Source organism: Macaca mulatta, chromosome 19, assembly GCF_049350105.2.
Source record: "Macaca mulatta isolate MMU2019108-1 chromosome 19, T2T-MMU8v2.0, whole genome shotgun sequence".
Taxonomy (NCBI): Eukaryota; Metazoa; Chordata; class Mammalia; order Primates; family Cercopithecidae; genus Macaca; species Macaca mulatta.
The window spans coordinates 65461481-65488582 of NC_133424.1; the positions used below are offsets into that span (position 1 = coordinate 65461481).

Consider the following 27102-nt stretch of genomic DNA (forward strand, 5'->3'; position numbering starts at 1 on the left):
GACTGTAGTAAGCATTATGTCTGTATTTTTATTTCATGGGCCAAATTACTATAAATACACACTTAAATAAGATGCCTCAGCCTCCCGAGTAGCTGGGATTACAGGTGCTCGCCACCATGCCTGGTTAATTTTTGTATTTTTAGTAGAGACGGGGTTTCACTATGTTGGCCAGGCTGGTCTCGAACTCCTGACCTCAGGTGATCCACCCGCCTCAGCCTCCCAAAGTGCTGGGATTGCAGGCGTGAGCCACCGCACCTGGCTGAGAGTCATATTTTCATCACATATCTGAATTACAATAAAGTTGGGGAGATAAAGCATACAGTCAGTTTTGTAGTCCAGTGCAAGGGGAACACAAGGTTTCTCTTAATCGGAAAAGAAGAACTGGTAGGTCTTTTCCCTTATACCAGGGAAAACATAGGAAATATGTGATTGTGTTGCTATTTGATTTGAAACTACAGTATTGGCTGGGCGTGGTGGCTCAGGCCTGTAATCCTGGCACTTTGGGAGGCCGAGGTAGGTGGATCACCTGAGGTCGGGAGTTCGAGACCAGCCTAACCAACATGGAGAAACCCTGTTTCTACTAAAAATACAAAAAATTAGCTGAGCATGGTGGTGCATGCCTGTAAACCCAGCTACTTGGAGAATTGCTTGAACCTGGGAGGCGGAGGTTGTGGTGAGCCAAGATCGCACCATTTCACTCCAGCATGGGTAACAAGAGCGAAACTCCATCTCAAAAAAAAAAAAAAAGAAACTACAGTACTTTATGTGAAAGTAATTTTTGATGACACTGACAGTAAAGATATAAACTGGGGCTTAAAAACTCCACTAATTTTACTTGACATGCATTCATAAGTGGAAGTAGCAATATGCCCCTAAGTGTCCCCAGGGGTAGATGACAGAGGTGTGTATCCTAACAAGTCTTTGCACAACTGGTACCATCAAATCTCTCAGACAGTTTTGACAAATGGTATTTGCTATCTTTTCATTAACCCATTACCCCACCCTACCCCCACATCTTCCCAGTAAGCTGTGAGGCTCCTGTCAATACATTTGTCTGTGCATTCCACAAATGGGTCATCATGATTCTGGATCCACACTTGTATCTTAACCCCTCTAGGAAAAGAACTGTTGTTAGAAGAATCAATATGCAAAAATATACACAACTTATATAGGTGTTTTGACTTTTAAGTCCCCCGAAATAAAAAATTGTGAACCATAAGAAGTCTCAAATTTTAAATGTCTCCAACAGATAATGATCACACACCTCACCAAGCCACTCTGACTGTGGATATTCCTCAATCATTATAAATATGTTCCCATCCTGACAATTTTCTCCATTTCCTCTGCCCAATTATTTTTCCCCATTTGTATCTATAAGACAGAGTAAAATTAATGATTTTGCTCAAACATCTTATCCTATGGGCATTTCTTGAACAGTTTAAAGTAGGACATCCTGTCATTCTATCACTACATGTACACTTCATCGAACTTATCCCCATATTATAATTAAGGCTGACTTACCCGTATAGAACATAAGCTACTTGAGAGCAGGGAACTGGTTTAGTTTCTTGCTAGATCATCAATGATTAGAAAAATCCCTGAGAGCAGGGACTCTGCATTTGTGTTGAATGAATGAATGAATGAATGCACTTTTTTCGATGCAAATAAATAAGTTACTGCAATGCAAGGGCTCACAGATTAGCAGGTAACAGATTCTACTTTTATTCCCACATTTTATATCTCAGGCAACATGAGCTAAATAGATCCACCTTAGCAGTGAAAAAAGGTTTTCATGAAGTTTTTCTAAGCCATGAAAATGGAAGATTCACTCTCAAATGCTCCATTCTACTCCCAATGAAAAATAACACTCTTATTTGTCAGGTAGAAAAACTTACGTGAGTAATGACAATCTGAAAAACAGGGACTAAAAGACAAGTAGGAAATTTATCTTTCTCACATAATAGCAAGTCCAGAGGCTGCAGTTTGGGATGTGGCAGGTCCTCTGAGAAGTCCATTCCGCCTACTCTACCTCCATCAGCACTCAGCCTTCCTTCTCCTTGAGGAGAATGCAGATGGCTGGTGTACGACTGAGCAGGGTATAGGATGAGGGGCAAAACCATTTTCATTTTTAGGCTTTGTCTTGTTTACCCGAAAGCAATATTTCCATATTTTTTTCCAAAGAATATTAATTCAGTTAAAAGGCTACTGTAATATAATGAAGAACAGGGATTTTCAAATTTCATATTCACACATCAAAAACAGAGGAAGAGAAAGAAACAGTAAGTTAGAAAGCCAGGAACAGTGGCTCATGCCTGTAGTCCCAGCACTTTGGGAGGCTGAGTTTGGAGGATGGTTTGAGCTTGAGCACAGGAGTTCAAGACCAGCTTGAGCAACATAGTGAGACCTCATCTCTACATAAAAATTAAAAAGTTAGCCAGCTGTAGTGGCACACACCTGTGGTCCCAGGTACTCGGGAGGCTGAGGTGGGAGGATCATTTGAGCCCAGGAGGTTGAGGCTACAACAAACGGTGATCACACTACTGCACTGCAGCTGGGGCTGGACAGAGGGACACCCTTTCTCAACCAACAGCAGCAAAATCCACAAACATGCTGCATACCTGTTACCAATTATATCAATGACAACGTAGTCACCATAATTTTGGGAAGAGCCAGATTATATCAACTGACTTTGTTCTTTATCCTGAGAGTCTAATATTCTATGTAACCTATGGCCTGTTTTTAGGTGTTCGAAATGAAAGACAAAAATTATCAAACTGTCCTTAGTGTTTTTTTTTTTTTTTTAACTTACAGATTTACTTCTATTGAGCTCTATTTGTATCTAAATGAAAATATTTCTCCAAGTTTTAATATATTCTAATTCTACTATCAAAGTAGGAAAATGAAAGAATTTGAGATTTTTAAAAAAATGCATGCCCTCTTACCTTAAAGTGAGAGATGTATACACTTCCAAATGTATTTTCATATTAGACTACAACTTAAAGGTAATCTAACTGTTATATCATAACTCGGGAATTTTCAGAGGGAGCCTGTATTTCCAATGAAGCATTAAAGACCTTAACAGGATTTCCTCGGGTACATAGAATATACTCAATTGGGGTGAACTTTTAAAATGTTTAAGGATATATTTGTTCCAAAAAATGAATCATCCCATCTTGTTTTAGTTTTCAATTTTAGTTTCCTTTTTTGTTGTTTTTCCACATGTAAAATTTTTTTGTCTCTAAAGTCAAAATTATATTACAAATATACGAAAATCCTATTCTGATTTGCCTTCTCGAACTTTTTATTTTTTTAAATAGGTTTCTTGATAGGTATTAATTTTAGATTTTTTTTTAATCACAAAGAGAATACCATATATGATATTCTATACCTTATTTTTTAGCTATGGTGGCGATCACTCCAATATGACTTTCCCCATTCTTTTTTTTTTTGAGATGGAGTCTCGCTCCATCGCCCAGGCTGGAGTGCAGTGGCGGGATCTCGGCTCACTGCAACCTCTGCCTCCTGGGTTCAAGTGATTCTCCTGCCTCAGCCTCCAGAGTAGCTGGGATTACAAGAGCACGCCACCATGCCCAGCTAATTTTTGTATTTTTAGTAGAGACGGGGTTTCATCATGTTGGTCAGGTTGGTCTTGAACTCCTGACCTTGTGATCTGCCCGCCTCTGCCTCCCAAAGTGCTGGGATTACAGGCATGAGCCACCGCGCCCAGCCCTGACTTTCCTCACTCTTTTAACAGCTTCACATATATAGCCAACATTCCCCTAATTTCTCAGCCACCTTGCCTCAAGTTAAAACCATGAGACCAGTTTTGTCAAACAGGGTGTAAGTGTAATGTATCACTTTCAGGCCAAACCACTTAAAACTAAGTGTGACCTTCTTGCTCGTTTCCTTTGCAATAATCAGAGGCCTATTTTTGAGATGCAGAAACCATAATATGGAAGCACCTCCATCTCTGAGTTACCACATAAGCATCAGTTGCCCTACAGGGTCAACTATCCCAGTGGTGCAATTGACAGAAAAGACTCATTTTATACAGTAAGCTTCTGGGATTTAACAAAAAATGGTTTTGTGTCTCCAGGCACGACAGGACATGCCATTCCTTACAAGATTTTTAAAAGCAAAGCCTAGACAGCTTTAGCAATACCCTCTTTCTTTATAAACTGTTAGAGATCTAGGCCTGAAGTGCAAGGAAAGGACAATAAAATCTGTCTTTCTACATCATTTCCTCCTCAGTGATGCTCATCAATTGCTATAAATCACTGTGTCACGTTTCCACTGCCAATTTTTTTAGATATTCACAATACCTCCTCCAAACCTCAGCCTATCCTGTGTCTTAGTCCATTTTTTGTTGCTGTAACAGAAAACCTGACCTGGGTAATTTATATGTATGTATATAATTTATGTATGTTTACATATATAATTTATTTCTTCCAGTTCTAGAGGCTGGGAAGTCCAAGGCGGAGGGGCCACATGTGGTGAGGCCCTTCTTGCTGCATCATAACAGAAGTCATCACATGGTGAGAGAGAGGAAACATGCCAGCTCAGCTCTCTTTTCCTCTTCTTCTAAGGCTACTAATCCCAACATAGGGATCCGCCCCCATAACTTCATCTATCCCTAATTACCTCCCAAAGGCTCCCACCTCTGAATACCATCAACATATGGATTTGAGGATTAAATTCCCAACGTGAACTTTTGGGGAATACATTCAAACACAGCACCGAGTCACCATTTTCTAAAAGAGTAATACCGCAGCTACCCAAAATCACTGAACAAAGACGTTAGGCACCATTTGCATTCCCTCTCAAAGTTTCTAAAACCATTTCTAGTTTTGAGGTCAATATGTCTCAGCTACTTTTCTATACTGCAATATCCTTTGTCCACTTAACACTACCACCACTGCAATCTGGTGCTCAGAACTGTTTTCCAGAAGGCTTTTCCTGTATGGTTCTTGCTAAACTTTGCCAATGAGAAAAACCTGCATGGGATGGGCACAGTGGCTCACAGCTGTAATCCCAGCACTATGGGAGGCCTAGGTGGGTGGATTGCTTGAGGTCAGGAGTTCAAAACCAGCCTGGGCAACATGGCGAAAACCTGTCTCTACCAAAAATACAAAAATTAGCCCATTTCTTAACCTAGTCTCAAAACAAATAAATATAAATAAAAAATTTAAAAAATTTAAAATGCTGTTTAAAGGAAAACCTGAATGGAATAGGAAAGGCAGAAGTGAAGCACTAAGCCATTAATCTCAGATGAATACTGCACAGACTTCACCATCTCTAATCCCAATCAAGCAGCCAGAAGCAGTAACTTCTAAGACATCTCCATGAGCTATGGTTTCTCACTGAAGCTGCCAGTGACTATTTTTCTTTGATATTCCTACTGGAGTCTTCCACACATTTTACTGCTCAAGCACCTCCAATATTCTTAACTTATATAACTATTCTTATTCTTGAAATAATTGTATACATTTTTCTAAACACAGACTGATACAAACATCCAGAATAAAGCTAATTCCATGTTTTCAAAGTTTATTCATCACAACCTGCATTACTGTATTGGTCCTGAGTCTCACTCTGTCACTCAGACTGAGTGCAGTGTCAGTCGTGGCTCACTGCAACCTCAACCTCCCTGGCTCAAGCCATCCTTTCCCCTTAACCTCCCAAGTAGCTGGGACTACAGGTGCATGCCATGACACCCAGCTAATTTTTTATTTTTTGGTAGAGATGAGGTCTCACTATGTTGCCCAGGCTGGTCTCGAACTCCTGGACACAGGTGATCCTCCCTCTTGGGCCTCCCAAAGTGCTGAGACTACAGGTATGAGCCAAAGAACCTTGCCAACTTTGCCGAAATTAAAAATGCTATTAAGAAAGTGGAAAAACAGGACGCAGAAGTGGAAAAAGTATTTGCAAATTATATATGTCATAAGGGTGTAGTATTCAGAATATAAAATAACTCTTACAACTCAACCAAAAACACAATCTGATTTTTAAAATATTAAAAGACATTTTTGAGTAGACATTTCTCCAATGAAGATACACATGGCTAATAAGCATATGAACAGATACTCAACATTCATCATTAAGAAAATCCAACCACAATGAAATATCACTTGTAAGTGACTAGAAGGGTATATACTATTACTACTGCTAACCCAACAACTACAAACATCAATAATCGATAGGAAGTGCAGAAAACGAACACTGGAACATTGCTGATAGAAAAGTAAAATGGTGCAGGTGCCTTCGAAAACAGTTTGGCAGATCCACAAAAAGATAATCACCGATAATTACCATATGACCCAGAAATTTCATGTTTACAAACATACCCAAGAGAAGTGAAACCATGTATCTGCAAAAACATTTTGTAGAAAGTTGTTCATAGCAGCATTTTCCATAATAGCCTAATTTCTTTCTTTCGTTTTTTTTTTTTTTTTTTTTTTTTTGAGATGGAGTCTTGCTGTGTCACCCAGGCTGGAGTGCCGTGGCGCGATCTCGGCTCACTGCAAGCTCTGCCTCCCGGGTTCACGCCATTCTCCTGCCTCAGCCTCCTGAGTAGCTGGGACTACAGGTGCCCGCCACCAGGCAGGTTAATATTTTGTATTTTTAGTAGAGATGGGGTTTCACCGTGTTAGCCAGGACAGTCTCGATCTCCTGACCTCGTGATCTGCCCATCTCGGCCTCCCAAAGTGCTGAGATTACAGGCATAAGCCACTGCACCTGGCCCATAATAGCCTAATTTCAAAGAGTAGAAAGAGTTCAAATCTCCATCAAACAATGAATCAATAGACAAACTGTAGAATATTATTCAGCAACACAAAGTGATGAGGTACTAGGCTGGGTATGGTGGTTCACACCTGTAATCCCAGCACTTTGGGAGGCCTAGGCAGGCAGATCACTTGAGGTCAGGAATTCAAGATCAGCCTGGCCAATATGGTGAAACCTTGTGTCTATTAAAAATACAAAAATTAGCCAGGCATGGTGGTGCATGCCTGTAGTCCCAGCTACTCGAGAAGATGAGGCAGGAGAATCACTTGAGCCTGGGAGGTGGAGGTTGCAGTGAGCTGAGATTGCTCCACTGCACTCCAGAATGGGCACCAGAGTTAGCCTCTATCTTAAATAAATAAATAAATAAATAAATAAACAAACGAATGAATGAATGAATGAAGTTATGAGGTACTAACAAGTGTTAATTTTGGGTGGGGGTGTTTTTTATAGAGACAAAGTTTGCCCAGGCTGGTCTCGAGTTCCTGGGTTTAAGCGATCTGCCCATCTTGGCCTTCCAAAGTGTTAGAATCACAAACATAAGCTACTGTGCCTGGCCTAGAAATTGATTTTTTTTTTTTTTTTTTTTTTTGGACAGGGCTTTGCTCTGTCACCTAGGCTGGAGTGCAGTGGCATGATCCTAGCTCACTGTAACCTCCAACTCCTGAGCTCAATGAATTCTCCTGCTTCAGCCTCCTGAGTAGCTGGGACTATAGAAATGTGCCACCATGCCCAACTAATTTTTAAATTTTGTAGAGACAGGGTCTTGCCATGTTGCCTATGCTAGTCTCAAATTCCTGGGCTCAAGCAAGCCTCTCGCCTGGGCCTCTCAAAGTGCTGACATTACAGATGTCAGCCTCCATGCCCAGCTGGCTAGTGGGATATTTAAACCACAGATGAGTACTCACTCCAGCCCTACCAGATAAACATCATAACACCCCAAGTCAGTCATCTTTCACTGCCTTCTCTAGCCACCAGCTTGGGAAGTCTACCCTGTTCTCTCCAGAAAGCCTTTTGAAATAAACATTCTTATAATACTTTGATGTAGAGTAGCACCGATCCTGAAATCTAAACCAAACTTTGCATGGGGTTCCCTCCTGTTCTAGTGGAGTGGTGACAAGTGCAAATCAGTAAAACAAAATGTTAAATACATGAGGTTTCTAGTTTATTTTTTTAAAAAATTCCATTGTCTATGTTCATTAAGAGGAAACTCATGAACACTGATTTTTTGCAAATTATTTCATGGAGTGCTCCAAGTACAAAAAAAGAAGTTGTGTTATTATTTCAGAAATTTTATTTACTAATAATTTTCATATGCTTACATTTGTATTTTCCTCTCATGTAAAAGAAGGTACAAGCCATTCTTGCAAAGGCATGCAGAAAGTTATGTAGAAAAAAGGCATGTAGAAATATGAACGCACAGTGCACATTCATGAATGGGAAGGCAGGTTTCAGGGGGTCTGATATTGTACCACTATGGCATGGCATTTGCATTACAGCCATAGAAGACACCTGGGGCAGAGTGTGGAGAAAATATTTCAAGTGCAAATTATGAATATGTATTTCTCAAATTGTATACTGTTTGAACATAACATGGATAGAAATTGTTATAGATGACATTCAACCTTGAGAGTCTAATGATGTATTATAGTGTTTAAGTGTCCCAATGAGGTGGGATATGCTTGGGTTGACAGAAGGCACATGATTTATTCAGCGTTACTAAAAATAATTATATTTTACTAAGACATGAGAAGTATAATATATTCTAAATAAAAGAGTATCAAATGCAATCTCAGGGGCCAAATGTGAATCCCTTATAAGAACACTCTACTCTGGTTCTTTTGCTGGACTGTCCTCTATGGTAACCATTCTCTCTTCAGTTTCCAAAAAGAAGACCTACGTTCAATAATCTGTGATATGCAACAGTTACTACCTTTCAAAAGAGAGGTGATCATCATTCCCCCTCCATTTCTTTCTACCACATATGCAGTCTCTAGTGACTGACCATTTTACTTCCATGAAATCTCTCAATGTCCCGTCCTACTCTTCTTGTTTCATGGTCATCTTGTAGTGTAACCTATCTTTCCTATAATCGACAAAGGTCCCCAGTCATATCAACAATTCTAAGGGGTACTGACCACATAAAGCATATGTTAGACAATAGTTTTACCTCTCTTCTGTCACAAACCCCCATGCTCTTATAGGATATTGTATATTAGTGTTCTTGGCAGGGCACAGTGGCTCACGCCTGTAATCCCAGCACTTTGGGAGCCAAGGCGGATGGATCACCTGAGGTCAGGAATTCAAGATCAGCCTGACCAACATGGCAAAACCCCATGTCTACTAAAAATACAAAGAAAACAAAACAAAAAAAACTAGCCAGGCATTATGGCACATGCCTGTAATCCCAGCTACTCGTGAGGCTGAGGCAGGAGAATCGCTTGAACCCGGGAGGCAGAGGTTGCAGTGAGCTGAGATCGTGCCACTGCACTCCAGCAACACAGCAAGACTCTGTCTCAAAAAAAAAAAAAAAAAAAATTAGTGTTCTTGCTTTTTCCTGGTTTCAATAATATATATAAGCCACACCTTTGGAAGTAGTCCCTTCCATCTTATATCCATTCCTTGAGACAAACATGATAAATGAAAAGCATGCCATGAAGATTTAACATCAACATATTTCAAATTTCAAGGTGTAAATTCATCAATAAACAATATGAAATAACTGAATAAAAAATTAACACTGAAGAGTTACATCTTTCCACAGATGTCCTTGCTCCTCTGACACACACCATCTTATGAGTTTGTGACTTTTTAAAATTGTCTGTGAATTTAACATCAATCACTTAATCTTCAAGAAGGAATAAAGACTTAGTTCCCTCTATCCTGAATTTTTGTATGACAAAATGCTTTCGTATAAGGATGAATTTCCATTGAGAAATTTAAAATAATTTATCACCTTCATTTGTAATGTTTCTCTCCAAAATGAATGGTGTATTCTGAAGTCAGAACATTGCTTAAAGGACTTGCCACATTTGTATGGTTTCCATCCTGAATGTATTCTGTTATATCCATAATAGGGTAAATATTTTTATAAAGCTGTTCACATTCATTATATTTGTAAGGCTTCTCCACAGTAAGAATTCTGTGAGTTCCACAAGGTTGAACTTTGGATAAGCCTTGCCATACACGTTATCTTTGTGTGGTTTATCTCAAAGATGTATATTCTGGTATCAAGTAAGGTACAAGCCATAGCTAAAGGCTTTACCACATTTTCATTTTATATGGTTTCTTTTCACAGTGGAACCCCTGATGCTAAGTACAGCTTGAATACTTATTTAATTTTTATCCCATTATATTTGATACATTTTTCTGTATTATAAATTTTTTGATGATCCCCAAGGTTTGAACTTTGGAATAAAGCATTACCATGAATATTATGTTTACAATGTTTCTTTTCAATGTGTATTTTCTGATGTCTAGTAAGGTTTGCAAATTGGGTAAAAGCTTTGCCACATTCAGTACATTTGTAAGGTTTCTCTCCAGTATGGATTTTCTTATGCTGAGTAAGATTTGAACGTTCAGTAAAGGCTTTGCCGCATTCAGTACATTTGTAAGGTTTCTCTCCAGTATGAGTTCTCTGATGACCCCAAAGGTGTGAACGTTTGATAAAAGCTTTATCACATTTATTACATTTGTAAGGTTTTTCTCCAGTGTGAATTCTCTGATGTTCCACAAGACTTGAACTTTGGATAAAAGCCTTGCCACACACATGACATTTGTGTGGTTTCTCTCCAGGATGTATATTCTGATGTCTAGTGAGATGTGAGCACTGCTTAAAAGCTTTGCCACACTCATTACATATGTAAGGCTTCTCTCCAGTATGGATTCTCTTATGTTGGGTAAGGCTGGAACGCTCAGCAAAGGCTTTGTCACATTCACTACATTTGTAAGGCTTCTCTCCAGTATGAATTCTTTCATGACCCCAAAGGTGTGAACGCTGGATAAATGCCTTACCACATTCATTACATTTGTAAGGTTTCTCTCCAGTATGCATTCTCTGATGACTTGCAAGATTTGAATTTTGACTACAGACCTTGCCACATATATTACATTGATATGGTTTCTCTCCTGTATGGACTCTCTGATGCCTAGTGAGGTTTGAACACTGGTTAAAGGCTTTGCCACACTCCTTACATTGGTAAGGTCTCTGTCCAGAATGGATTCTCTGATGATTAGTGAGGTTCGAACTTTTGCTAAAAGCCTTTCCACAGTCATTACATTTGTATGATTTTTCTCTAATGTGTGTTCTCCCATACTGTGTATGTAACAAAGGGTATTTCAAAATCTTCCTATATTTATTACAAATGTTTTTGACACAAGGAGGAAGTGGTGAAACTGAGGAACTATTGATAGACTTCTCAACTGGATTACATTCATACATTTTCTCCCCAGTTTGAAATCTCTGTCGTTCAGTCAGCTGCGCCTGTAAGCTTAATCCAATTCTATTTTCAAAACATTTCACGTATTTGTTTCCAACATACCTTATGTTATTTTTCAGTTTTAACAAATTCCTTATAAATGGCGTGTCATGTATGAAATATTGGTATGCACTATCTCTTATAGAAACACTCTGCTTTAAAGAGAAATGTATTGAGGATTTATTATGTTGTTGATCTTTTCTGGGAGTGAGATTTTTGTTAGAGGTCAAAGGCGTTCCTTTGTAATTTTTTGCATCATAGTCCCACAGGCTGTCAAACTTAGACATATTTTCCCAGACTTCCTTGAGGTCAAAATTGTTGATGCCATGGCTTTCCTTTCTTTCTAATATCACCAGATGGTATAATTCCTCTTTATTGTTTTCCTTTGGTGATAATCCCTTGCTTGTAAATCCAACAGAAATATCTGAAAGAGATAAAAAACCACAGGCTTTCCATCAAATAGAGTTGCAAGGTAAATATTTTATTAAAATACATAATATTACAAGAAAATTAAGATTTACAACGAACAGAGTTATGAAGCTTCTCAATCATCTTTAAACGTTTAAGAACACAAAGGGACAAGCTGTCCTCAATAAAGTAACATAGTAACAAAACGTGCAACAAATTACTTTAAGCACAGTTTAAAATACCCTATAGCTGAAACACTCATACTATGTAAATCCACATAAACCCTGAGAGAAGAGGTATTTTTCCACCACCACTCCAAGGAACACGTAAACTGGCATAGCTATATTGTAGTCTCATATTAGAAGATAAATAAATAGTAATGTATTATTTAGTACATAAGTATTATACACAAATAAAAGGTAAGGCACAGCTCAAACTTATCTAATAAAAATATTTTAAAATGGCAATTCATAATTGCAAAAAAACACTGCAAGGAAAAATTAGGAAGAATTTAATAAAATTTTGAATATTTACAAATTGCAAATATGAATACTTGTTATAAAACTATTATACCCATGTAGAATGTGCATTTTGTAGCATTAACAAAATTTGTGCATGGTGGTTATATTGCATAATATATACTGAAAAACCATCATCTGTAAATCATCATAAAAACAAATAAAGGCCAGGCGCAGTGGCTCACGCCTGTAATCCCAGCACTTTGGGAGGCCAAGACAGGCAGATCACGAGGTCAGGAGATCGAGACCATCCTGGCTAACACGATGAAACCCCGTCTCTACTAAAAAAATACAAAAAATTAGCCAGGCGTGGTGGCAGGCGCCTGTAGTCCCAGCTACTTGGGAGGCTGAGGCGGGAGAATGGCATGAACCCAGGAGGCGGAGCTTGCAGTGGGCCGAGATCGCGCCACTGCACTCCAGCCTGGGCAATAGAGCAAGACTCTGTCTCAAAAAAAACAAACAAACAAAAAACAAAACACTTTTTAGTAACCTGTGAAAATCTAACAGGCAAGTTAATAACCACAATTACACACAATTGTCAGTGAAATTCTAAAGAATTATTGCTTATGACCTACAGAAAAAACAGAAGGAACACACAACAGGAAAAATAATATGTTGAGAATCACTAAATTTTGAAATATCAGCTTCAGGTAAATGCACATTATTATAAAGATGAAGAATTAGGAGGGGAGTCTGAAATAATTTCATGCCTGCAGTTATATCATAGCAGTATACAGAGAAACTCCCTGACTAGGAAATGTCATCTAGTTTTCCAGTTCTATGGCCAAAAAAATATATATGTATAATGAAAGCTATGTGCTTTAACATTTTATTATGTAGCGTCAGAGAAAATGTTGATATGAAAAAAATTACAAAAAATAAAACATGTAAGATAATGCAGGCAAAGGTCAATCTCATAAGAAACATGACAGACACTTGACATATCTTATTAATAAAGGTAACTTTTCAAAGCATACTAAATGCTATGCAAGTTATGAAGGTCTCTAACAGCATTAATTGATTTAAATCCTCTTGAGGTAAATTATTACACCTTTTCATACCACAACAAAGGGCTGAAGAGGTTTACATATCTATCCCTCACTCACACAGAAAACAAACATGAGAGGCAGAATCTGAACCTGCCTGTGCAGCCTAACATGCCATGTTCATAGCATTAAGCACCACTGCCCACCCAGGGCAGGACAGATTATAAGTCACAGCAAGTACCAGGAATGTAGGAAGCAATGTTTCAAGGCAGATATGGGACTTGAGCTGTGTCACCTATAGTGTGACAGCACCACTGCTCTCAGATAGCATGAGTCACCTTGTCTTGCACATGTTGTTTAGACAGTGACCAGATCATGTTGCTGTCCTGCGTAAGCTGTCCTGTGTATAAGCATTCTTTACACAGTGTGTGCAATGAAGTGTATAAAGTCATTCTTTACACAGTGTGTGCAATGAAGGGATGTTATTCAGTGCTAAAAAGAAATGAGCTATCAAGGTATAAAAAGACATGGAAGAAATTTAAATGCACATTATTAAGTGAAAGAAGCCAATCTGACAAGGCCATATACCATATGGTTCCAACTATATGACATTCTGGAAAAGGCAAATCTGTGGAGACAGTAAAGAGATCAGTGGTTGCCAGGTGCCAGGGGGAGGGAGAGGTGAACAGACAGAGCACAGATTCTTTTTAAATTATTATTATTGTAATACTTTAAGTACTAGGGTACATGTGCACAACGTGCAGGTTTGTTACATATGTATACATGTGCCATGTTGGTGTGCTGCACCCACTAACTCATCATTTACATTAGGTATATCTCCTAATGCTATCCCTTCCCTCTCCCCCCTCCCCACAATAGGCCCTGGTGCATATTTCCCTTCCTGTGTCCAAGTGATCTCATTGTTCAATTCCCACCTATGAGTGAGAACATGTGGTATTTGGTTTTCTGTTCTTGCAACAGTTTGCTGAGAATAATGGTTTCCAGCTGCATCCATGCCCTTACAAAGGACACGAACTCATCCTTTTTTATGGCTGCATAGTATTCCATGGTGTATATGTGCCAGATTTTCTTAATCCAGTCTGTCACTGATGGACATCTGGGTTGATTCCAAGTCTTTGCTATTGTGAATAGTGCTGCAATAAACATATGTGTGCATGTGTCTTTACAGCAGCATGATTTATAATCCTTTGGGTATATACCCATTTATGGGATGGCTGGGTCAAATGGTATTTCTAGTTCCAGATCCTTGAGGAATTGCCACACTGTTTTCCACAATGGTTGAACTAGTTTACAGTCCCACCAACAGTGTAAAAGTGTTCCTATTTCTCCACATCCTCTCCAGCACCTGTTGTTTCCTGATTTTTTAATGATTGCCATTCTAACTGGTGTGAGATGGTATCTCATTGTGGTTTTGATTTGCATTTCTCTGATGGTGAGTGATGATGAGCATTTTTTCATGTGTCTGTTGGCTGCATAAATGTCTTCCTCTGAGAATTGTCTGTTCATATCCTTTGCCCACTTTTTGATGGGGCTGTTTTTTTCTTGTAAATTTGTTTGAGTTCTTTGTAGGTTCTGGATATTAGCCCTTTGTCAGATGAGTAGATTGCAAAAATTTTCTCCCATTCTGTTGGTTGCCTGTTCACTCTGATCGTAGTTTCTTTTGCTGTGCAGAAGCTCTTTAGTTTCATTAGATCCCATTTGTCAATTTTGGCTTTTGTTGCCGTTGCTTTTGGTGTTTTAGACATGAAGTCCTTGCCCATGCCTATGTCCTGAATGGTATTACCTAGGTTTTCTTCTAGGGTTTTTATGGTTTTAGGTCTAACATTTAAGTCTCTAATCCATCTTGAATTAATTTTCGTATAAGGAGTAAGGAAAGGATCCAGTTTCAGCTTTCTACTTATGGTTAGCCATTTTTCCCAGAACCATTTATTAAATAGGGACCCTTTTCCCCGTTTCTTGTTTTTGTCAAAAATCAGATGGTTATAGATGTGTGGTATTGTTTCTGAGGGCTCTGTTCTGTTCCATTGGTCTATATCTCTGTTTTGGTACCAGTACCATGCTGTTTTGGTTACTGTAGCCTTGTAGTATAGTTTGAAATCAGGTAGCGTGATGCCTCCAGCTTTGTTCTTTTGGCTTAGGATTGTCTCGGCAATGCGGAGTCTTTTTTGGTTCCATATGAACTTTAAAGCAGTTTTTTCCAATTCTGTGAAGAAAGTCATTGGTAGCTTAATGGGGATGGCATTGAATCTATAAATTACCTTGGGCAGTATGGCCATTTTCATATTGATTCTTCCTATCCATAAGCATGGTATGTTCTTCCATTTGCTTATGTCCTCTTTTATTTCACTGAGCAGTGGTTTGTAGTTCTCCTTGAAGAGGTCCTTTACATCCCTTGTAAGTTGGATTCCTAGGTATTCTATTCTCTTTGAAGCTATTGTGAATAGTTCATTCATTCATGATTTGGCTCTCTGTCTGTTACTTATGTATAACAATGCTTGTGATTTTTGCACATTGATTTTGTATCCTGAGACTTTGCTGAAGTTGCTTATCAGCTTAAGGAGATTTTGGGCTGAGACGATGGGGTTTTCTAAATATGCAATCATGTCATCTGCAAACAGGGACAATTTAACTTCTTCTTTTCCTAACTACGATGGGGTTTTCTAAATATGCAATCATGTCATCTGCAAACAGGGACAATTTAACTTCTTCTTTTCCTAACTGAATACCCTTTATTTCTTTCTCTTGCCTGATTGCCCTAGCCAGAACTTCCAACACTATGTTGAATAGGAGTGGTGAGAGAGGGCATCCCTGTCTTGTGCCAGTTTTCAAAGGGAATGCTTCCAGTTCTTGCACATTCAGTGTGATATTGGCTGCGGGTTTGTCATAAACAGCTCTTATTATTTTGAGATATGTTCCATCAATACCGAATTTATTGAGAGTTTTTAGCATGAAGGGCTGTTGAATTTTGTCAAAGGCCTTTTCTGCATCTATTGAGATAATCATATGGTTTTTGTCTTTGGTTCTGTTTATATGATGGATTACGTTTATTGATTTACATATGTTGAACCAGCCTTGCATCCCAGGGATGAAGCCCACTTGATCATGGTGGATAAGCTTTTTGATGTGCTGCTGATTCGGTTTGCCAGTATTCTATTGAGGATTTTTGCATCAATATTCATCAAGGATATTGGTCTAAAATTCTCTTTTTTTGTTTTGTCTCTGCCAGGCTTTGGTATCAGGATGATGTTGGCCTCATAAAATGAGTTAGGGAGGATTCCCTCTTTTTCTATTGATTGGAGTAGTTTCAGAAGGAATGGTACCAGCTCCTCCTTGTACCTCTGGTAGAATTTGGCTGTGAATCCGTCTGGACCTGGACTTTTTTTGGTTGGTAGGCTATTAATTATTGCCTCAATTTCAGAGCCTGCTATTGGTCTATTCAGGGATTCAACTTCTTCCTGGTTTAGTCTTGGGAGAGTGTAAGTGTCCAGGAAATTATCCATTTCTTCTAGGTTTTCTAGTTTATTTGCGTAGAGGTGTTTATAGTATTCTCTGATGGTAGTTTGTATTTCTGTGGGGTCTTGGTGATATCCTCTTTATCATTTTTTATTGCATCTATTTGATTCTTCTCTCTTTTCTTCTTTATTAGTCTTGCTAGTGGTCTATCAATTTTGTTGATCTTTTCAAAAAACAAGCTCCTGGATTCATTGATTTTTTGGAGGGTTTTTTGTGTCTCTATCTCCTTCAGTTCTGCTCTGATCTTAGTTATTTATTGCCTTCTGCTAGCTTTTGAATGTGTTTGCTCTTGCTTCTCTAGTTCTTTTAATTGTGATGTTAGGGTATCAATTTTAGATCTTTCTGGCTTTCTCTTGTGGGCATTTAGTGCTATAAATTTCCCTCTACACACTGCTTTAACTGTGTCCCAGGGATTCTGGTATGTTTTATCTTTGTTCTCATTGGTTTCAAAGAACATCTTTATTTCTGCCTTCATTTCGTTATGTACCCAGTAGTCATTCAGGAGCAGGTTGTTCAGTTTCCATGTAGTTGAGCGGTTTTGATTGAGTTTCATAGTCCTGAGTTCTAGTTTGATTGCACTGTGGTCTGAGAGACAGTTTGTTATAATTTCTGTTTTTACATTTGCTGAGGAGTGCTGTACTTCCAACTATGTGGTCAATTTTGGAATAAGTGTGATGTGGTGCTGAGAAGAATGTATATTCTGTTGATTTGGGGTGGAGAGTTCTGTAGATGTCTATTAGGTCTGCTTGGTGCAGAGTTGAGTTCAATTCCTGGATATCCTTGTTAACTTTCTGTCTCGTTGATCTGTCTAATGTTGACAGTGGGGTGTTAAAGTCTCCCATTATTATTGTATGAGCATCTAAGTCTCTTTGTAAGTCTCTAAGGACTTGCTTTATGAATCTGGGTGCTCCTGTATTGGGTGCATATATATTTAGGATAGTTAGTTCTTCCTGATGAATTGATCCCTTTACCATTATGTAATGGCCTTCTTTGTCTCTTTTGATCTTTGATGGTTTAAAGTCTGTTTTATCAGAGACTAGGATTACAACCCCTGCTTTTTTTTGTTTTCCATTTGCTTGGGAGATCTTCCTCCATCCCTTTATTTTGAGCCTATGTGTGTCTCTGCATGTGAGATGGGTCTCCTGAATACAGCAAACTGATGGGTCTTGACTCTTTATCCAATCTGCCAGTCTGTGTCTTTTAATTGGACCATTTAGTCCATTTACATTTAAGGTTAATATTGTTATGTGTGAACTTGATCCTGTCATTATGATATTAGCTGGTTATTTTGCTCATTAGTTGATGCAGTTTCTTCATAGTGTTGATGGTCTTTACAATTTGGTATGTTTTTGCAGTGACTGGTACTGGTTGTTCCTTTCCATGTTTAGTGCTTCCTTCAGAAGATCTTATAAGGCAGGCCTGGTGGTGACAAAATATCTCAGCATTATCTTGTCTGTAAAGGATTTTATTTCTCCTTCACTTATGAAGCTTAGTTTGGCTGGATATGAAACTCTGGGTTGAAAATTGTTTTCTTTAAGTATGTTGAATATTGGCCCCCACTCTCCTCTGGCTTGTAGGGTTTCTGCCAAGAGATCTGCTGTTAGTCTGATGGGCTTTCCTTTGTGGGTAACCCGACCTTTCTCTCTGGCTGCCCTTAACATTTTTTCCTTCATTTAAACTTTGGTGAATCTGACAATTATGTGTCGTGGAGTTGCTCTTCTCGAGGAGTATCTTTGTGGCGTTCTTTGTATTTCCTGAATTTGAATGTTGGCCTGCCTTACTAGGTTGGGGAAGTTCTCCTGGATGATATCCTGCAGAGTGTTTTCCAACTTGGTTCCATTTCCCCCTTCACTTTCAGGCACACCAATCAGATGTAGATTTTGTCTTTTCACATAATCCCATATTTCTTGGAGGGTTTGTTCATTTCTTTTTACTCTTTTTTCTCTACACTTCTCTTCTTGCTTCATTTCATTCATTTGATCTTCAATCACTGATACTCTTTCTTCCAGTTGATCGAGTCGGTTACTGAAGTTTGTGCATTTGTCACGTAATTCTTGTGTCATGGTTTTCATCTCTTATCAGTTCTTTTATGGTCTTCTCCGCATTGATTACTCTAGTTATCCATTCATCCATTCTTTTTTCAAGGTTTTTAGTTTCTTTGTGCCGGGTACGTAGTTCTTCCTTTAGCTCTGAGAAGTTTGATCGACTGAAGCCTTCTTCTCTCAACTCGTCAAAGTCACTCTCCGTTCAACTTTGTTCCATTGCTGGCGACGAGCTGCGTTCCTTTGGAGGGGGAGATGCTCTCTGATTTTTTGAATTTCCAGCTTTTCTGCACTGCTTTTTCCCCATCTTTATGGTTTTATCTGCCTTTCATCTGTGATGATGGTGACATACTGATGGGGTTTTGGTGTGGGTGTCCTTTCTGTTTTTTAGTTTTCCTTCTAACAGTCAGGACCCTCAGCTGCAGGTCTGCTGGAGTTTGCTTGAGGTCCACTTTATATTACTGCTGAGTAACAATCTGAAAAGCCTCCCCTTTAGACACACACATGTGGCAAAAGCAGAACTGAAGGAATGGCCAAGGGGCTTGAACAAGTAGAGAGACTGACAGTCTTTGAAATTTCAGGGAACCCCAGATACATCTGGGGGGAGCCATTGTTTTCCCATTTTCCTGAAAAGTTCTCGCAGGTATAAGAAATGGGAATAGAAACTGAATAGGTTCTGGAGCCAGGGCTACAAAGGCCCCAGCTCTGATCTGCACAGACTGAAAACCACATATCAGATGAAATTACATACACAAAAAGACAGTCCTTAAAAATAGCCATCTTGGTCCCTCTCAAAACCAAAAGACCAAAATGATCAGAGGGGCCAAACAGAGTATTGCAGGTCATGACAGTACCTTTGCTTTTGTGTCTGCATGAGTTGGGGCATCATGGGAGAGTTGGAGTTCAACATTTTACACATTTGAATAACTGTGTTGGGGGACAGTGGGAGGGGGTGTGGACTTTAATTTGAGAGCTCATAAGAAATAAACTTTTGTTTTCCCACTGATCTTTCCCATTTGCAGAGTTTCCCAAACAGTACTCAATGGAGTAGCTTACTCTGTGGCCATCCGAGTGCTTATTTGTGCTCATATTCCGACCTACCTGATTTTTCCACTATTTTCACTTCACTCTCCATAGTCTAGGACTCTTTCCTATGCTCCAAAAGTGAAGATAATATTCAGCTCAGGAAAGATTTCAACTTATAAAGAAAAAAGGAACATGGTGTGTTGTGCTTTTCCTGGATACATTCCCAGCCCTTTGTTCAGCTATGAAGAGAGGATATTACAGATGGGTCTGGAAAACGATTTCCCAAAACGATTTAATAAATCAGTCAACTAACTGCCTTCTTCTGAATGCTTAGGGATTATTTTAAATATGCAGACTCTGAAAAAACTACTGACTCAAAGGCACGGGGATAAACCCATGATACCAGATACTTTAAAGTGTTTTCCATAAGGTTTTGTAAGTACTGATGTTCTGGAACCACCACTCATCAAACCTGGTTACGTGCAGAACTTCTGACAAAAGGGGAAGTTTAAAGTCTATATGCCACATTATGAAGCATTTCCACTCTGAATCAAAAAGTTTCAATCTCCCCTTTCAGAACAGGGATCAGATTCAGATAAGCATATTGGGGGCTCCCAAGAGACTCACAAGGAAAAATGTAAAGATGTACAAGAGTGGTTACCGTTTTCTGGAAGGACGTTATCCTCATCCAGAGAGAGCAGGTTCCTGTAGTTCTCCAACATCACGTCCCTGTACAAGGCCCTCTGGGCAGGGTCCAGGTACTCCCACTCCTCTTGAGAGAATTCTATGGCCACATCCTTGAATGTAAACAGTCCCTGAAATAAAAACACACTTCACCAAGTGGACACAGGAAAATTTCTTATTTTCACACAAAATGACAGAAAAGAGGTGTAAATATTCACTTGGCCAGAGTGATGTGACTGATTTATGTGAGTTAATGTAAGCAACTTATATATCCCTGATTTTATTTTAATTGAGATGAAATTCACGTAACATAAAATTAGCTATTTTAGGCTGGGTGCAGTGGCTCACACCTGTAATTTCAGCACTTTGAGAGGCTGAGGCGGGAGGACCTCTTGAGCTCAGGAGTTTGAGACCAGTCTGGGCAACAAAGTGAGACTCCATCTCTACCAAAAAATTTTTAAAAATTAGCTGGGCACAGTGGCATGGGCCTGTGGTCCCCGTTACTCAGGAGGCTGAGGTGGGAGGATCACCTGTGCCTGGGAGGTGGAGACTACAGTAAGCAGTGATCATGCCACTGCACCCCAGTCTGGGCGACAGAGCAAGACTTCACCTCAAAATAAAACAAAAAAATTAGCCATTTTAAAGTATAATTCAGTGGCATTTAGTATATTCACAAAGTTATACACCACCACCTCTGTCTAGTTCAAAAACATTTTTATCATCTCCAAAAGAAATGCCGTACCCATTAAGCAGTCACTCCCCATGTGACTTTAACATAAGATAAGCTTAACCAAACAGGTAAATGACTTGCATGCTGCAAACTATAAAATACTAATGAAGGAAATTAAAGCAGACAAAACAAATAAATGGAAAGATATTCTATGTTCAAGAACTTAGGAAATTAATACTATGAAAATGTCCATATTATTCAAAGCAATCTACAGAGTCAATGCAATACCTATCAAAATCACAGTGGCACTTTTTACAAAAATATAAGAAATAATCCTAAAATTCATATAGAACTATGGCCGGGTGCGGTGGCTCACGCTGTAATCCAAGCACTTTGGGAGGCCAAGGCGGGCAGATCACGAGGTCAGGAGATCAAGACCATCCTGGCAAAACACGGTGAAACCCCGTCTCTATTAAAAAATACAAAAAATTATGGCCGGGCGCGGTGGCTCAAGCCTGTAATCCCAGCACTTTGGGAGGCCGAGGCGGGCGGATCATGAGGTCAGGAGATCGAGACCATCCTGGCTAACACGGTGAAACCCCGTCTCTACTAAAAATACAAAAAACTAGCCAGGCGCGGTGGCGGGCGCCTGTAGTCCCAGCTACTCGGGAGGCTGAGGCAGGAGAATGGCGTAAACCCGGGAGGCGGAGCTTGCAGTGAGCTGAGATCCGGCCACTGCACTCCAGCCTGGGTGACAGAGCAAGACTCCGTCTAAAAAAAAAAAAAAAAAAAAAAATACAAAAAATTAGCCAGGCGTGGTGGTGGGCGCCTGTAGTCCCAGCTACTCGGGAGGCTGAGGCAGGAGAATGGCGTGAACCTGGGAGGCGGAGCTTGCAGTGAGCCAAGATCGCGCCACTGCACTCTAGCCTGGGCCACACAGTGAGACTCCATCTCAAAAAAAAAAAAAAATCATATAGAACTATAAAGACCCAAAAGAGCCAAAGCAATTTTGAGCGAGAATATCAAAGCTGGCAGTATCACACTTACTGATTTCAAAGTGTATTACAAAGGTATGGTAATCAAAACAGTATGGTACTGGCATGAAACAGACACAAAACAAAAGGACTAGAATACAAAGCCAGCAATAAACTCACACATATACAATCAACTGATCTTTGACAAGTGTGTCAAGAATACATAATGGAGAAAAGACACTCTCTTCAGTAAATAGTGCTAGGAAATCTATACATCAAATGCAAAAGAATGAAACTGGATGCTTATCTTATGCCATAAATAAAAATAAACTCAAAATTGACTAAAGACTCAAGGTAAATTTACTCAATTTACCTTGTGTCTTTAGTTTTACCTGAAATTGTAAAACTCCTAGAAGAAAACACAGGAGAAAATGTTCTTGACATTATCTTGCCAATGATTTCTTGGATATCACACCAAAAGCGCAGGCAAGAAAAGCAAAAATAGACCAGTGGGACTACATCAAACCAAAACACTTGTGCACACCAAAAGAAACAACCAACAAAACGAAAAGGCAACTTATGGAATGGGAAAATATTTGCAAACTATGTATCTGAGAAGGGGTTAATATCCAAAAAATGTAAGGAACTCCTACAATTCAAGAGCCAAAAAAACTAATTACCCAATAAAAAATGGGCAAAAGAGCTGAACAGACATTTTTTCCAAAGAGAACATAAAAATGGCCATTAGGTATATGAAAAGGTGCTCAATATCACTAATCACCAGGAAAATGCAAATCAACAACATAATATGATCTCACATATATCAGGATGACCATTAAAGAAAAAAAAATCGACAAGCAATGTCCAGGATGTGGAGAAAAGGGAACTGTTGTACAATGTTGGTCAGAATATGAATTAGTGCAGCCACTATGGAAACAGTATGGAGGTTCCTCAAAAACTAAAAATAGGCCACCAGCTCACACCTGTAATCCCAGCATTTTGGGAGGCCGAGGTGGGCGGATCACGAGATCAGAAGTTCAAGACCAGCCTGGCCAACATGGTGAAACCCCATCTCTACTAAAAACATAAAATTTAGCTGGGTGTGGTGGTGGGCGCCTGTACTCCCAGCTACTCAGGAGGCTGAGGCAGGAAAATTGCTTGAAACCGGGAGGCAGAGGTTGCAGTGAGCCGAGGTCATGCCACTGCATTCCAGCCTGGGCAACAGAGGAAGACTCCATCTCAGGAAAAAATAAAAATAAAAATAAAAGTAAAAGTAAAAGTAAAACGACTATGATCTAGTAATTCCACTACTGGATATATACCCAAAAGAATTAAAATCACGATCTTGAAGAGAGATAGGGACTTTCATATTTATTGCAGCTTTATTCTTAATAGCCAAGTCATGTCTAAATGTCCATCAAGGAATGACTGGATAAAGAAAATGTGGCGCACACACACACACACGAATATTACTCAGCCTTAAAAAAGAAGGAAATTCTGCTATTTGCCATAGACTACCTGAATGAAACTGGAGTATATTATATAAATGAAATAGGCCACACGGAGAACAAATACATGATTCCACTTACATGAGGAAATGAAAACAGTAAAACTCATAGAAACAGAGAATAGAATGGTGGTTGCTAGGTGCAGAGTGGGGAAATGGTGAGGTAGTAATTAGTACCAGTTATGCAAGATGAAAAAGTCCTAGAGATCTACTGAATAACACAGTGCTTATAGTTAATTCTGTATTGTATACTTAAAAATTTGTTAAGACAGTAGTTCTTTTTTTTTTTTTTTTTTTTTTTTTTTTGAGACGGAGTCTCACTTTGTCGCCCAGGCTGGAGTGCAGTGGCCGGATCTCAGCTCACTGCAAGCTCCGCCTCCCGGGTTTACGCCATTCTCCTGCCTCAGCCTCCCGAGTAGCTGGGACTACAGGCGCCCACCACCTCGCCCGGCTAGTTTTTTGTATTTTTTAGTAGAGACGGGGTTTCACCATATTAGCCAGGATGGTCTCGATCTCCTGACCTCGTGATCCGCCCGTCTCGGCCTCCCAAAGTGCTGGGATTACAGGCTTGAGCCACCGCGCCCGGCCAAGACAGTAGTTCTTAGGTTGTATTATAAAAATATGAAATAATAAAGATGGCAGAAAAAAACTTTTTGAGGCATTGGATATGTTTATGACAGATTGCAGTGGTGGTGTCAGAGGTGTATACTTATCTCTAAACTCATTAAATTGTATACATTACATATGTATAGCTTTTTTATGTCAATCATACCTCAATAAGGAAGTTAAAATTCATTCAAAACTGAGTTTTTCAGTTTTCCTTTTATTGATTTCCAATTTCACTCGATTGTGGTGTGAGAACACAGTTTTATGAGTTCTAGCTTTGTAGTGAGACTTGTTCTGTGGCCTGACATGTGGTCTATCCTGGAGAATATTCTATGTACATTTGAGAAGAGTACAGATTCTGTTTTTACTGAGTGCAGTTTTCTTTCCATGCTTGTTCGGTGTAGTTTACAGCAGTGGTGTCCAATCTTTTGGCTTCCCTGGGCCACACTGGAAGAAGAATTGTCTTGGGCCACACATAAAATACACTAACAATAATGACAGCTGATGAGCTTTAAAAAAAAAAGAAAACACATACAAAAAAATCTCATGTTTTAATAAAGTTTACAAATTTGTGTTGTGTCACATTCAAAGCCATCCTGAGCCACATGCAGTCCGTGTTCCATGGGTTAGATAATCTTGGTTTAAAGTGTTGTTCAAGCCCTTTATTTCCTTACTGATCTTCTGTATGGTTGTTCTATCCATTATTAAAAAGAGAGCATTGAATTCTTTATTATAGTAGGACTGTATCTCCTTGTAATTTTTGCTCCAAAATATTTGGGGCTTTGATATTTGATCCATATTTTTTATAGCGGTTACATGTTCTTGATGGATTAACCCCAATATTTACCGTCCTTCAACATCTCTGATATCAATTTTTTTTTTTTTTTTTTTTTTTTGAGACGGAGTCTTGCTCTGTCGCCCAGGCAGGAGTGCAGTGGCCGGATCTCAGCTCACTGCAAGCTCCGCCTCCCGGGTTCACGCCACTCTCCTGCCTCAGCCTCCCTAGCAGCTGGGACTACAGGCACCTGCCACATCGCCCGGCTAGTTTTTTGTATTTTTTAGTAGAGATAGGGTTTCACCAGGTTAGCCAGGATGGTCTTGATCTCCTGACCTTGTGATCCGCCCACCTTGGCCTCCCAAAGTGCTTGGATTACAGGCTTGAGCCGCCACGCCCGGCCTATCAATTTTTGACTTAAAGTTTATTTGGTCTGCTATCTGTATAGCTATCCAGCTAGGTTTAATATTTGCATGAAATACCTTTTCACATCCCTTTATTATACTTTCCAGACTATTTGTGTCTTTAGCTCTAAAGGAAGTCTTTTATAAATATCATATAGTGAAATCATAGTTTTAAAAAATTATTCCTCCAGTAAGTGCCTTTTAATGGAGAATTTAATCCACTTCAGAGTCAGATAAAAGTAACTACTGATAAAAGAACTACTTTTACCATTTTGCTACTTATTTTTTATATGCCTATCTTTTTTGTTTTGTAATTATTCCCTTACTTCCTTCCTTGTGTGTATAAGTTTGTGTGTGTATATCATTTCGGTTCCCTTCTTTACATTTTTGCTATTTTCTTAATGGTTGCCCTGGGGATTAAAATTTACATCAGAAGCTGGTAATAATTAAGTTTCAATGGATGCTAAGTTAGCTTCAATTGCATAACAACTTCTGTTTCTATACAGCTCTGGCTGGTTCTCTTCATACCGTCAAAAATTACTTCTCTATGCATTTTATAGCCAGTAACAGATTTACAATTATTGTTTTATACATGCCTTTTAAATCATATTAAAAAGGTTTTTAAAAAACCAGTAATATTGGCATTTATATTTATACCTATGTAGGTATTTTACCTGTATTAATTTGTTCTTATAGCATTAAGGTACTGCTGGTGTCCTTTTATTTCAGCCTAAAAGACTTTGTTTAAGATTTCATGCAGGTAAGTCCACTAATGCAAACTCCCTCAGCTCTTGTTTATCTGGGGATCTCAATTTCACTGTCAATTCTGAAGGATAATTTGCCTGATATTGAATTCCTGCTGGATAGTTCTTCCTTTCAAACTTTGAATATGTCATTCCACTAATTTCCAGCCTCCATAGTTTCTGATGAGAATTTGGCTGTTAATCTTTTTGAGGATCACTGTACGTGACAAATCATTTCTGTGTTGCTACTACCATGATTCTTTTTCCTTCCACAGTTTGATTATGTGTATTGCTCTGGATCTCTATAAGTTTATCACAATTAAAGTTCACTGAGTTTCCTAGGTATACAGATTCATGCTCTTTATATATTTCGGAGGTTTCAGTTCTTATTTCTTCAAATATTCTTTCTGCCTTTTGCTTTCTCTTTTTCTTCGAAAATTTTTATTAAGCATACATGCCTATGCTTCATGGTGTCCCAAAGCTTTCTTACATTTTATTTTTCTTCACTTTCTTCTGCTCAGATTAAATAATTTCAATTAACCTAAAGTTTAAGTTAGCTAATTCTGTATTCTGTCAATCTACTCTTGAAACTTTATAGCTGAAATTTTCATATTATACTTTTCAACTCCAAAACTTCTATTTCACTTCTTTTTAATAATTTCTATGTCTTTACTGATACTCATTGAAACACTGTTGTCCTACTTTCCTTTAGTTCTTTGTCCACCGTTTACTTCAGCTGTCTAAGCATGGTTAAGATAGTTGATTTAAAGTATTTTTTAGTAAGTGTAGTGTCTGAACTTCCTCAGAAACATCATTATTAAGCCAGTAATCATGCTTCAAATTGCCCAACCTGGAGGAATCCTCACACAGCTGTAGTACAGTTGGCCTGCTCCCAAGCAGCCAATGCGGATTCTTTATAACAGAGAAAAACTGTATGTGTCTTCAGTAAGAGAATGCTCCAATGAGA

The 27102-nt window shown here is 38.9% G+C and overlaps 1 protein-coding gene across 1 annotated transcript in view; it reads right to left on the bottom strand.

Moving 5' to 3' along the window:
• Positions 1-2786: 2786 nt before the first annotated feature.
• ZNF677 (zinc finger protein 677) overlaps positions 2787-27102 on the bottom strand; it is a 30026-nt gene continuing 5710 nt past the window's right edge. Inside the window, exons 4-6 of the mRNA XM_015124798.3 lie at positions 20434-20587; positions 5780-11682; positions 2787-5090 (exon numbers count right to left, since the gene is read on the bottom strand). Coding sequence (XP_014980284.2) covers positions 10112-11682; positions 20434-20587 — 1725 coding nt within the window. The 3' untranslated portion in view covers positions 2787-5090; positions 5780-10111. The remainder of the gene's footprint in view (positions 5091-5779; positions 11683-20433; positions 20588-27102) is intronic.